Here is a 12,016-nt window from a genome sequence, read left to right on the forward strand (position 1 = left end):
ACATTCAGATCAGGTTGCCCAGGACCCCGTCCAACCTGGCCTTAAACACGTCCAAGCACGGGGCATCCACAACCTCCCTGGGCAGCCCGTTCCAGGGCCTAACCACTCTCCTAGTAAAGAACTTCCCCCTAACATCCAACCTAAATCTTCCCTCCCTCAACTTAAAACCATTTCCCTTAGTCCTGCTATTGGCAGCCCTTTTGAAGAGTTTACTCCCCTCCTGGGTGTAGGTTCCCTTCAGGTATTGATAGGCTGCAATGAGGTCACCCCGCAGCCTTCTCTTCTCCAGGCTGAACAAGCCCAACTCCCAACAGTACTCCAGATGGGGCCTCACAAGAGCCGAGTGGAGGGGGACAATCACCTCCCTGTCCCTGCTGGCCACCCCTCTCCTGATGGAGCCCAGGATCCCATTTGCCTTTCGAGCTGCCAGAGCACACTGCTGGCTCATATTCAGTCTCTCATCCATCAGGACCCCCAGGTCCTTCTCTGCCGAGCTGCTCTCAAGGACCACTCCTCCCAGCCTGTACAGGTGCCTGGGGTTCTTCCGGCCCAAATGCAAAACCCTGCACTTTGCCGTGTTGAACCTCATCAGGTTCACCCGAGCCCAGCCCTCCAGCCTGTCGAGGTCCCTCTGAATGGCATCCCCTCCTTCCACCGTATCAACCGCACCACTCAGCTTGGTGTCGTCAGCAAACTTGCTGAGGGTGCACTCAATTCCCTCATCGATGTCATTAATAAAGATGTTAAAGAGCACCGGTCCCAAGACAGACCCTTGGGGGACACCACTTGTTACCGGCCTCCACCTGGACATAGAGCCATTGACCACCACCCTCTGTCTGCGGCCTTTCAACCAATTGCTTATCCATCGGGTCGTCCACCCATCAAATCCACTTCCCTCCAATTTGGAGATGAGGATGTGGTGGGGGACCATGTCAAAGGCCTTGCTCAGGTCCAGGTAAATGACATCGGTCGCCTTCCCTTCGTCCACCAATGCCGTCACTCCATCATAGAAGGCCACAAGATTAGTTAGGCATGACCTTCCTTTGGTGAAGCCGTGCTGGCTGTCTCGGATCACATGCTCATTCTTTATGTGACCGAGCATGTTGTCCAGGAGGATCTGTTCCATGATCTTCCCAGGCACGGAGGTGAGACTCACCGGCCTGTAGTTCCCCGGGTCCTCCCTGCTCCCCTTCTTGTATATGGGAGTGATGTGACCCTTCCTCCAGTCGTCCGGGACCTCACCTGACAGCCACGACTTCTCAAATATGATGGAGAGCGGCTCGGCAACCACCTCAGCCAGCTCCTTCAGGACCCTGGGATGCACGCCATCCGGCCCCATAGACTTGTATTCATTCAGTCTAAGGAGGCACTCTCGGACTTGCTCTGCCCTTACAGTGGGGAGGGATTTACCTCCTTGGTCCCCACATAGAGGTTTGGGGATGCAGGGCTCAGGGACGTGAAAAAGACTAGAATCCTGGCCACCAGTGAAGACCGAGGTGAAGAACTCATTCAGCACCTCAGCTTTCTCTTCATCTGTTGAAGCCAGTTCTCCTTTTAAATTTACCAAAGTAGGTACGCCCGTTTTGGCCTGTCTCTTCTGGCCAATGTACCTGTAGAAGGTTTTCTTATTGTTTTTCACGTCCCTTGCCAAGTTCAGTTCTGCCTGCGCCTTGGCTTCCCTGATCCCACGTCTGCAAGTCCAGACGGCTTTTTTTTTTTTTTTTTTAAATATGTACACACACCTGGTAACTCAGAAAGAGAAAAAAAAATAGAATCCGTAACAATAATAATAATAATAAAGTTATTCTGGTTTAAAAACAATCCATTCCTACCACGCTAGGCGAGCGATTGATTGCACAAGGCCCACAAGTGGCTGCCCGGCCAATGGTGGCAGGGCACGAGGCTGTGGGACACGGCCCCCCCATGGCCTCCACACCTGGCCAGGGCAGCATCCCTGCCCCACACAGTCCTGCCGGGGTGTGAGTCAGCGCCTGAGTCCCAGGGAGGGGTGGAAAAAGGGAGAAAAAAGCCCTGGGGCTTCCAGCCCATCTCCTCATCCCCGTCAGCTGGGGGCTGCAGAGCGTCCGTGCCCATGGAGCCCTCTGGTGCCAGTGGGTGCCCAGCCAGGAGGTGAGCGGGCGAGCGGCTCTGCCCCTCATACTGAGACCTCGTACGTGGTGCCCCCCATGCCAGAAACCTTCTTGACTCCTCCACGCGTGGGGCTGCTGACAGGCACGGATCCTGAGCCGAGGGTGGCCGAGCTCAGGCTCTTGGGTTGCCCATTGGACTTACTGCAGGATGTTCTCATCTGCATCTCATCTTTTGGTGCCAGTAACGGCTGCAAGGCCACCTGCTCGGTCTTGGGGATGCTGGCCTGAGACGCTGCTGGTTTTTGGCTGCTGTAAGACACAGATTTGCCCAAGTGAGGGGCAGTGGGCTGCTCAGGTGAGCCCAGGGAGCGCACCCGCAGCGCGTGGGAGGGCTCAGGCTTGCCAAAGCAGGGAGGGGCCGGGCGGGTGAGCGGATTCTTGCCCAGAGGCGAGTGCTTCGAATCGTCCGAGGAAGAGCTGGTGCGGGGGGCATGGCTGGAGCCTGGCGTCGACTGGATGCCCGAGTCTGCCAGCCCAGCATCGTCCTCCCTGCCCGCTGCGGGAGGCTGCTGGAGCAGTTTCTCCCGCTCCTGGATGGAAGCCACGATGTGGCAGGAGAGATTGTCATAGCGCACGGGTGAGGGCTCGCGGGGTGGCACATGCTTGGGTGAGATGGCGGCAGCAAAGCGGCCGTGCAGGTCGGTCTCTCGCTGCTGGGCAATGCGGGCCGAGAGGAAGGGTGATGTGTAGCCCACCGGTGGGTCGGGCTCAGGGCCGGCCTGCACCGACTCGAAGTCGGGGCTGTCGGAAGGTGTGAGCAGGCTGTCATACGACAGGCTCCCGTTGCGTGTCTGGTTCACCAGGCTCTTGTAGGAGGTGGAGGTGGTGCCCTCGGAGCGGATGGACTACAGGTGGCCCAGTTCAAAGCCCGTGCCCTGGGCCGACTTGAGGCTGGAGGAGTGGGATACACTGGACAGCGGGTCGAAGGGAAAGCTCTTGCCAAAGGTGGGCGAACGGAAGCTCTCAGGCTCCAGGCTCGGCTCTGAGCGGTAGCTGGGCTTGCGGCTGCCTTCGCCAATGGAGTTGGGCTCCTTCAGGCTGTTTACTCGGCTCAGCTTGGTGCTGGTGGAATGGGGCAGGGCAGCTGAGCTGCTGCTGCTGCTGTATCCAGGCTGGTAGTTGTACATGGTGGGTGTCGGGGGGCTGTCCTTGCCTAGCAAGCTGCTGTCCTCGTTGGTGGCCAGGGTTAAGTGTGTCCTCAGGCCCGTGTAGCGGCTGAGGTCTGGCTTAGGTGGGGGTGGCGTTTCGGCATCAGCAGACTGGCTCTCCATCACCTCCAGGCTTCCTTTGGACTTTGTCCTCTTCAGCTCTGTCTGGATACCATTGTCCATGATCTTGACAGTGATTTGGCCATCTGACACATCGGGCCGCAGGAAGGGGGGTCTCACCAGCACCGTCTGCTCAGCCCTTGGGCGCCCCAGGTACCTGGGGGCTGGGGAGCTACACAGGACCCGGCTCACATTCTTACAGCAACCATTAGTGAAGGGGTGGACACCACCTCGGAACTTGCCTGTCACCTGCTCATTGGTAGTGCGGCCCCTTGCCACAAGCACCACGTGGAACCCAGTAAGGCCAGCGACAGGAATGAAAAACAAGCTGGCCACACACATCACAGCCATAGTGACGGCCATGCGGACACCAGAGAGCTCTGCCTGGTAGAGGACATAAAGCAGACCAAAGCCGAACACCCCCATGATGTGTGTAGTGAGTGACAGCAGGAAGAGGAAGAAGTAACGGTAATTGCGTCACCCGATGCAGTTGTTCACCCAGGGGCAGTGATGGCCAAACTCCTCCACACAGTTGTTGCAGACGCTGCAGTGGGAGCAGCGCGGTGGCCGGTAGAAGCGGCAGGTCGCACACCATTTCATGCGCACCTGAATGCCCTTGATCTCCACTGTCTTATAAGGCGGAGCTCGGAAGTCATCTTCCTTATCCTCATCTTCTTCAGCTCGTGGGAATATGCCTGGGTCCATGAAGGTGGCCATGCTGAAGTTGGCCAGCACGAAGAGGAAGACAACAGCATTGTAGATGGGAATGACTGGGGAGACGTAGAGGCTGAGCCAAGGGCACGTGAAGGCAAAGAAGAGGGTGGTGGCTCCCACTAGGAAGATGGCAGCAGCTGAGACCGGAACGTATTTGCTGGGTTTGAACCTCTTTCCAAATGCTGCTGGCATGTTGGAGCTCTGGTGGGGAATCTGCCCTGCAGCATAGCCCAGGCCCAGCTGGAGTCAAAGCAAGGCGAGAAGGGCAGGGGAGATGGAAGGGGCCAAAGCACAACCCAAGCCTCCTGGGTCACTCCTGGAGCAGGCTCTGAGCAGAGCAGGCTGTCTGCAGAAGTCCACTGCGGTCTCCGGAGCAAGAGGCCCTGAGGAGTCCACGCTACTCTCTGCCTTGTGAGAGTTCAGGGGTGCAGGGAGGGAGACTTAAAACCATTAAAAAATTCAGCACAGAGAACTGGATTGGATTTAAAACAGCTGTTGGAGCAGGAATGCTGAGAGCCCTTGAGAGCATGCAAAAAGCAGCTCCCCGTGCAGCTTGCAGCAGCCACCAGACACGAAGGTAAGCTTTCCGTGCTGGGACAGGAGCAAGGCAAGAAGCACAATGCGTGAGAGCACCCTGGGAAAGAGCAAGATAGCGGTAAACTTCTTGCAAAAAGCCACTCTGGGAAACCACTTCTCCTTTTCAATCTGATATCCACAGCCCTCTCCGGCCGCTGTCTCACAAGCGATCTGCCCAGCTTCCTTGCAGCGCTGCTGTGCCTCCTCCTCCTCCTCCCCGGAGGCGGTACAGAAGCACTCTCCCTGATTTCACCAGAATCTAGGCTGGCTGCCTGGCGGTGGCCATTTAATTTATTTATTTCTCTTTGACTGTTAAAGCCGAGGAACAGCTGGTGCAAAGTTGAGCTGTAAATCCTTTCTTTGAGAGGGGGACTGGAGGGGAAGGTCCAATGGATTGTGCGTTTTCACCCTCTTCCTACTTGTTCCTTTCTCCAGACCCTCTGGGCCTTTCCACAGGCTTCACTGCCACTCAGTTGTTGCAAATCAACAGGAATTGCACCAAATCTTCACTGTGGCAACCATTCCTGAGCAGCACAGCAGCAGAGATCTGAAGGAACGCTTTCAGGGAGGACTTTTATACCCCCAAAAGACAAGTGACGGTGGAAGCAATGCTGAAAAAGTCTGTACCGCCCATGGCCCAAGCAGTGTGGGGGCAGGTCTCAGTACACTCCAAACCACTCCATTTCTACTGAATGGAGGGGAGGTAAAGTCGCTCTTCATTAATCCATTTCTTCGCTCAAAAAAACTCAGGAACATTGAGAATGCCACACCTCACCGGCACGCTGCGGCGCGGCCCGGGCAGTGCCCAACGCTATGGGGCACGAAGTGACAGCCCCTGGATCCCCGTGCTGCCCCTGCTGAGCACGGTGGCGCTCTCCTGACCCTGCCCTCCCTTTTCCTGAGGAGCTCCCTCGCTCTGTGGCACTGTCTGCTCTTCCTGGATGGAAACAGAGGGACCGGGATCACCGCCTTGTGTCACAGGGCCCTGCTCCTTCGTGCAGCTTCCAGGATGGGTCTTCTAAATGGCTGAGCTGCTGCTTCTAGCTGGTTCCCTACGTATTCTTTTCAGCTGGGGTCTCTCCACATCTTCCCTAGGCATCTCTTCTGCCACTATCACAAATCTGCTGGCACACAGCGGACAGGTGTCTGTGTTCCGTGCATGCTCGTTCTCACAGGCGCTGGGGATTCTTGCTCTGCCCACAGGTCCACACGTCCCTGTTGCAAATGCAAACGTGCCTGTAGCAGTGATGGAAGGGTGAGTGGTAGGGCAGTGCAGTGTGGCTCTGTGGAGAAGGCAGGAAGCCTTGTAGCTCCTGGATGATCTCCGAGGCCTTCTTGTAGGAGGCCAGAACCTCCTCTGGTAGCCCAACGCACTGCTGTGTCTGTATTTTTACCACATGCTACTCCAGCTGCTTTTCACAGCCTCATTCAGGAACAACGGCTCCACAGTGGGCTCTGATAGTTGCTGAGGCATCTGAGGAGCAGACTTTTCCTGCTGAGTGTCTTCTCTATGTATTGCCAGGCCCGCTTCCTCCTCTGTTTCCCCTTCTGGGACAACACAGTCCAAGGTCTCCTGGACTTCTTGAGGCTCAAGAGCATCAGAAAGCATGAGGCAGGTCCCCAGACCCGCCCTGGGGATGGCCCTGACTCGGATCAGCATGATCCGGAGGATCGGGTAGAAAATAGCGTCATCCACCAGGCTGAGGAAGCAGCTAATCCTCCAGAAATCAGCCATGTCTGTGACGTGCAGAGAGAGCCAAGCGGTCAGGCTTCTCTCTCCAGTCTGCTCACAGGCAAACTGGCACCCAGCCTCACTCTTGAGCTGGGCTCCTGTCTGTGGCTGATTGACATGTGGGCAGCCACTGCATTTGTGACAGCGGGGTCCTGGTAGGGGCCGGCTGGAACAGAAGCGTCCTGTGCTTGACTGCATTGATCGATGTAACGTAGCAGTGGACACGGCCCCCCTCTGGCTGCTGCGCAGCATCAGCAGTCTGGTTCTGGCCTTGCTCCCTGTTGGCCCCCTCCCTGGGTAGATGCTTCTTTCCCACTGCCTTGTCTCCTCCTGTGCCTGGTGCTGCAGTTGCAAGAGAAGCCAAAGTCCAGGTGCCTTCACTCCCAGGCACACAGGCGGCTTTGCTGCACTTGGCGCAGAGCCTCCTGGACCTGACTCCATCCTGCCCAAGTCCCTTACTCTCCTGCTTGTTCTGTGCTCTGCACAGTGTGGCATCGGGACTCTCTGCTGCTGGCTGTGCCCTTGAGTGCCCCTGCGACTGCTCCAGCCAGGAAGCCAGCAGCTGGTTCTGCTGGTTTTCAGTCATTGTGCTGACCCTGTAGAAGCCTATAAGGGCATTGAACATCTCTTGCAGGCTGGGTCTTTCTGCTCGGCAGGTCTCTGCAGTGTTCAGAGGGTCTTCTATTTGTGGGGAATCATTTCCTGAAGGAGCTGTCCTGCCTTGTGACAGCCCCTGGATCCCCGTGTTGCCCCTGCTGAGCACGGTGGCGTTCTCCTGGTCCTGCCCTCCCTTTTCCTGAGGAGCTCCCTCGCTCTGTGGCACTGTCTGCTCTTCCTGGATGGAAAAGGAGGGACTGGGATCACTGCCTTGTGCCACACGGCCCTGCTCCTTCATGCAGCTTCCAGGATGGGTCTTCTCACTGGCTGAGCTGCTGCTTCCAGCTGGTTCCTCACATATTCTTTTCAGTTGGGGTCTCTCCACATCTTCACTAGGCACCTCTTCTGCCACTATCACAAATCTGCCAGCACACAGCGCACTGGTGTCTGTGTTCCACACGTGCTCATTCTCACAGGCGCTGTGGTCTCTTGCTGTGGCCTAAAGGTCCACACTGCCCTCTTCCTAATGCAAACGTGCCAGTGCCATCGATGGAAAGGCAAGAGGTAGGGCAGCGCAGTGTGGCTCTGTGGAGAAGACAGGAAGCCTTGTAGCTCCTGGATGGTCTCCGAGGCCTTCTTGTAGGAGGCCAGAACCTCCTCTGGTAGCTCAACGCACCGCTGTATCTGTATTTTTACCATGTGCCGCTCCAGCTGCCTTTCACAGCCTCATCCAGGAACAACGGCTCCACAGTGGGCTCTGATATTTGCTGGGGCATCTGAGGAGCAGACTTTTCCTGCTGAGTGTCTTCTCTATGTATTGCCAGGCCCGCTTCCTCCTCTGTTTCCCCTTCTGGGACAACACAGTCCAAGGTCTCCTGGACTTCTTGAGGCTCAAGAGCATCGGAAAGCATGAGGTCAGGCTGGGCCATGGCAGCATGACCCACATCTATTCCATGCAGAGCTGTGCTGAGCGTCAGCTGTGAAATGCAGCTGCCTTCATCTGCTTTGGCAGAAGTGCAGGAGCTTGTCTTGGAAGGGGGCCGAGGGGCTGCCAAGGAGCAGTCAGGTTCAGTTGCCACAACGGCAGCAAGGGAGCTGTTGCTCCAGCAGGACAGAGAGGCCCCTGAAGAGCACCAAGCTTCCACTGCCTCGACCGGAGGGAGGGACGCGTGGCTCCTAGAGGACAGGCAGGCATTTGAGGGGCTGCAGGCTCCCACTGCCATGTTGGAAGAGCGCCACTTTTCCGGTGCCACGATGGAAGTGAGGGAGCTGTCACTCCGAGAGGACAGAGACATCTCTGGTGATGAGCTGGTTCCCACTGCTTTACCGGAAGTGAGTGGGTCATTGGTGTCCTCTAACAACTCCATCACAAACCTGTGGCTGAAGGGGATAACAGCACGCTTTGATCAAGGACTTCTGATCGCCTCACGACTGTTCTGCTGCCTGAAAGGAGCTGACAAGCTGTGTTCCTCGCGTGCTCGTTCTCACAGGCACTGTGGTCTCTTGCTGTGGCCCACAGGTCCATACTGCCCTCTTCCTAATGCAAACGTGCCTGTGCCATCGATGGAAAGGCAAGAGGTAGGGCAGCGCAGTGTGGCTCTGTGGAGAAGGCAGGAAGCCTTGTAGCTCCTGGATGGTCTCCGAGGCCTTCTTGTAGGAGGCCAGAATGTCCTCTGGTAGCCCAACGCACCGCTGTATCTGTATTTGTAACACGTGCCGCTCCAGCTGCTTTTCACAGCCTCATCCAGGAACAACTGCTCCTCATGAGGCTCCACAGTGGGCTCTGATAGTCGCTGAGGCATCTGAGGAGCAGACTTTTCCTGCTGAGTGTCTTCTCTATGTATTGCCAGGCCCGCTTACTCCTCTGGTTTCCCTTCTGGGACAACACAGTCCAAGGTCTCCTGGACTTCTTGAGGCTCAAGAGCATCAGAAAGCATGAGGCAGGTCCCCAGACCCGCCCTGGGGATGGCCCTGACTCGGATCAGCATGATCCGGAGGATCGGGTAGAAAATAGCGTCATCCTCCAGGCTGAGGAAGCAGCTAATTCTCCAGAAATCAGCCATGTCTGTGACGTGCAGAGAGAGCCAAGTGGTCAGGCTTCTCTCTCCAGTCTGCTCACAGGCAAACTGGCACCCAGCCTCACTCTTGAGCTGGGCTCCTGTCTGTGGCTGATTGACATGTGGGCAGCCACTGTGTGACAGCGGGGTCCTGGTAGGGGCCGGCTGGAACAGAAGCGTCCTGTGCTTGACTGCATTGATCGATGTAACGTAGCAGTGGACACGGCCCCCCTCTGGCTGCTGGGCAGCATCAGCAGTCTGGTTCTGGCCTTGCTCCCTTTTGGCCCCTTCCCCGGGTAGATGCTTCTTTCCCACTGCCTTGTCTCCTCCTGTGCCTGGTGCTGCAGTTGCAAGAGAAGCCAAAGTCCAGGTGCCTTCACTCCCAGGCACACAGGCGGCTTTGCTGCACTTGGCGCAGAGCCTCCTGGACCTGACTCCATCCTGCCTGAGTCCCTTACTCTCCTGCTTGTTGTTCTGTGCTCTGCACAGTGTGGCATCGGGACTCTCTGCTGCTGGCTGTGCCCTTGAGCGCCCCTGCGACTGCTCCAGCCAGGAAGCCAGCAGCTGGTTCTGCTGGTTTTCAGTCTCTGTGTTGACCTCGTAGAATTCTATAAGTTCTTTCAACATCTCTTCCAGGCTGGCCTTTTCTTCCCGGCAGGTCTCTGCAGGGTTCGGAGGTGGTGGCACAGCTATGGGAGTGTCCTTCTTCAAAGGATCTTCTATCTGTGGGGAATCATTTCCTGAAGGAGCTGTCCTGCCTTGTGACAGCCCCTGGATCCCCGTGTTGCCCCTGCTGAGCACGGTGGCATTCTCCTGGTCCTGCCCTCCCTTTTCCTGAGGAGCTCCCTCGCTCTGTGGCACTGTCTGCTCTTCCTGGATGGAAAAGGAGGGACTGGGATCACCGCCTTGTGCCACACGGCCCTGCTCCTTCGTGCAGCTGCCAGGATGGGTCTTCTCACTGGCTGAGCTGCTGCTTCTAGCTGGTTCCCTACATATTCATTTCAGATGGGGTCTCTTCACATCTTCCCTAGGCATCTCTTCTGCCACTATCACCAATCTGCTGGCACACAGCGGACAGGTGTCTGTGTTCCGTGCATGCTCGTTCTCACAGGCGCTGTGGTCTCTTGCTCTGACCCACAGGTCCACACAGCCCTGTTGCCAATGCAAACGTGCCTGTCCCAGCAATGGAAGGGCGAGTGGTAGGGCAGCGCAGTGTGCCGCTGTGGAGAAGGCAGGAAGCCTTGTAGCTCCTGGATGGTCTCCGAGGCCTTCTTGTAGGAGGCCAGAACCTCCTCTGGTAGCTCAACGCACCGCTGTATCTGTATTTTTACCACGTGCCGCTCCAGCTGCTTTTCACAGCCTCATCCAGGAACAACGGCTCCTCATGAGGCTCCATAGTGGGCTCTGATAGTTGCTGGGGCATCTGAGGAGCAGACTTTTCCTGCTGAGTGTCTTCTCTATGTATTGCCAGGCCCACTTACTCCTCTGGTTTCTTTTCTGGGACAACACAGTCCAAGGTCTCCTGGACTTCTTGAGGCTCAAGAGCATCAGAAAGCATGAGGCAGGTCCCCAGACCCGCCCTGGGGATGGCCCTGACTCGGATCAGCATGATCCGGAGGATCGGGTAGAAAATAGCGTCATCCTCCAGGCTGAGGAAGCAGCTAATTCTCCAGAAATCAGCCATGTCTGTGACGTGCAGAGAGAGCCAAGTGGTCAGGCTTCTCTCTCCAGTCCGCTCACAGGCAAACTCGCACCCAGCCTCAGTCTTGTGCTGGGCTCCTGCCTGTGGCTGATTTACATGTGGGCAGCCACTGCATTTGTGACAGCGGGGTCCTGGTAGGGGCCGGCTGGAACAGAAGCGTCCTGTGCTTGACTGCATTGATCGATGTAACGTAGCAGTGGACATGGCCCCCCTCTGGCTGCTGCGCAGCATCAGCAGTCTGGTTCTGGCCTTGCTCCCTTTTGGCCGCTTCCCTGGGTAGATGCTTATTTCTCACTGCCTTGTCTCCTCCTGTGCCTGGTGCTACATTTGCAAGAGAAGCCAAAGTCCAGGTGCCTTCACTCCCAGGCACAAAGGCGGCTTTGCTGCACTTGGCGCAGAGCCTCCTGGACCTGACTCCATCCTGCCTGAGTCCCTTACTCTCCTGCTTGTCGTTCTGTGCTCTGCACAGTGTGGCATCGGGACTCTCTGCTGCTGGCTCTGCCCTTGAGTGCCCCTGGGACTGCTCCAGCCAGGAAGCCAGCTGCTGGTTCTATTGGCTTTCAGTCATTGTGTTGACCCTGTAGAACCCTATAAGGGCATTGAACATCTCTTACAGGCTGGGTCTTTCTGCTCGGCAGGTCTCTGCAGTGTTCAGAAGGTCTTCTATTTGTGGGGAATTATTTCCTGAAGGAGCTGTCCTGCCTTGTGACAGCCCCTGGATCCTCGTGTTGCCCCTGCTGAGCACGGTGGCGCTCTCCTTGCCCTGCCCTCCCTTTTCCTGAGGAGCTCCCTCGCTCTGTGGCACTGTCTGCTCTTCCTGGATGGAAATGGAGGGACCGGGATCACTGCCTTGTGCCACAGGGCCCTGCTCCTTTGTGCAGCTGCCAGGATGGGTCTTCTCACTGGCTGAGCAGCTGCTTCTAGCTGGTTCCCTACATATTCTTTTCAGTTGGGGTCTCTCCACATCTTCCCTAGGCATCTCTTCTGCCACTATCACCAATCTGCTGGCACACAGCGGACAGGTGTCTGTGTTCCGTGCATGCTCATTCTCACAGGCGCTGTGGTCTCTTGCTCTGACCCACAGGTCCACACTGCCCTGTTGCCAATGCAAACGTGCCTGTCCCAGCGATGGAAGGGCGAGTGGTAGGGCGCTGCAGTGTGCCTCTGTGGAGAAGGCAGGAAGCCTTGTAGCTCCTGGATGGTCTCCGAGGCTTTCTTGT

At 56.8% G+C, this 12,016-nt stretch overlaps 1 protein-coding gene across 1 annotated transcript; it reads right to left on the reverse strand.

Annotated features, from left to right (window-relative positions):
• Nucleotides 1-2,105: 2,105 nt before the first annotated feature.
• LOC125689037 (palmitoyltransferase ZDHHC5-like) lies at nt 2,106-4,995 on the reverse strand. The gene is given in 1 exon segment (XM_048935812.1): nt 2,106-4,995. A coding segment is annotated over 1 exon segment (2,169 nt). The 5' UTR covers nt 4,325-4,995; the 3' UTR covers nt 2,106-2,155.
• Nucleotides 4,996-12,016: the final 7,021 nt, after the last annotated feature.

Source organism: Lagopus muta, chromosome 2 (assembly GCF_023343835.1).
Source record: "Lagopus muta isolate bLagMut1 chromosome 2, bLagMut1 primary, whole genome shotgun sequence".
Lineage (NCBI taxonomy): Eukaryota > Metazoa > Chordata > Aves > Galliformes > Phasianidae > Lagopus > Lagopus muta.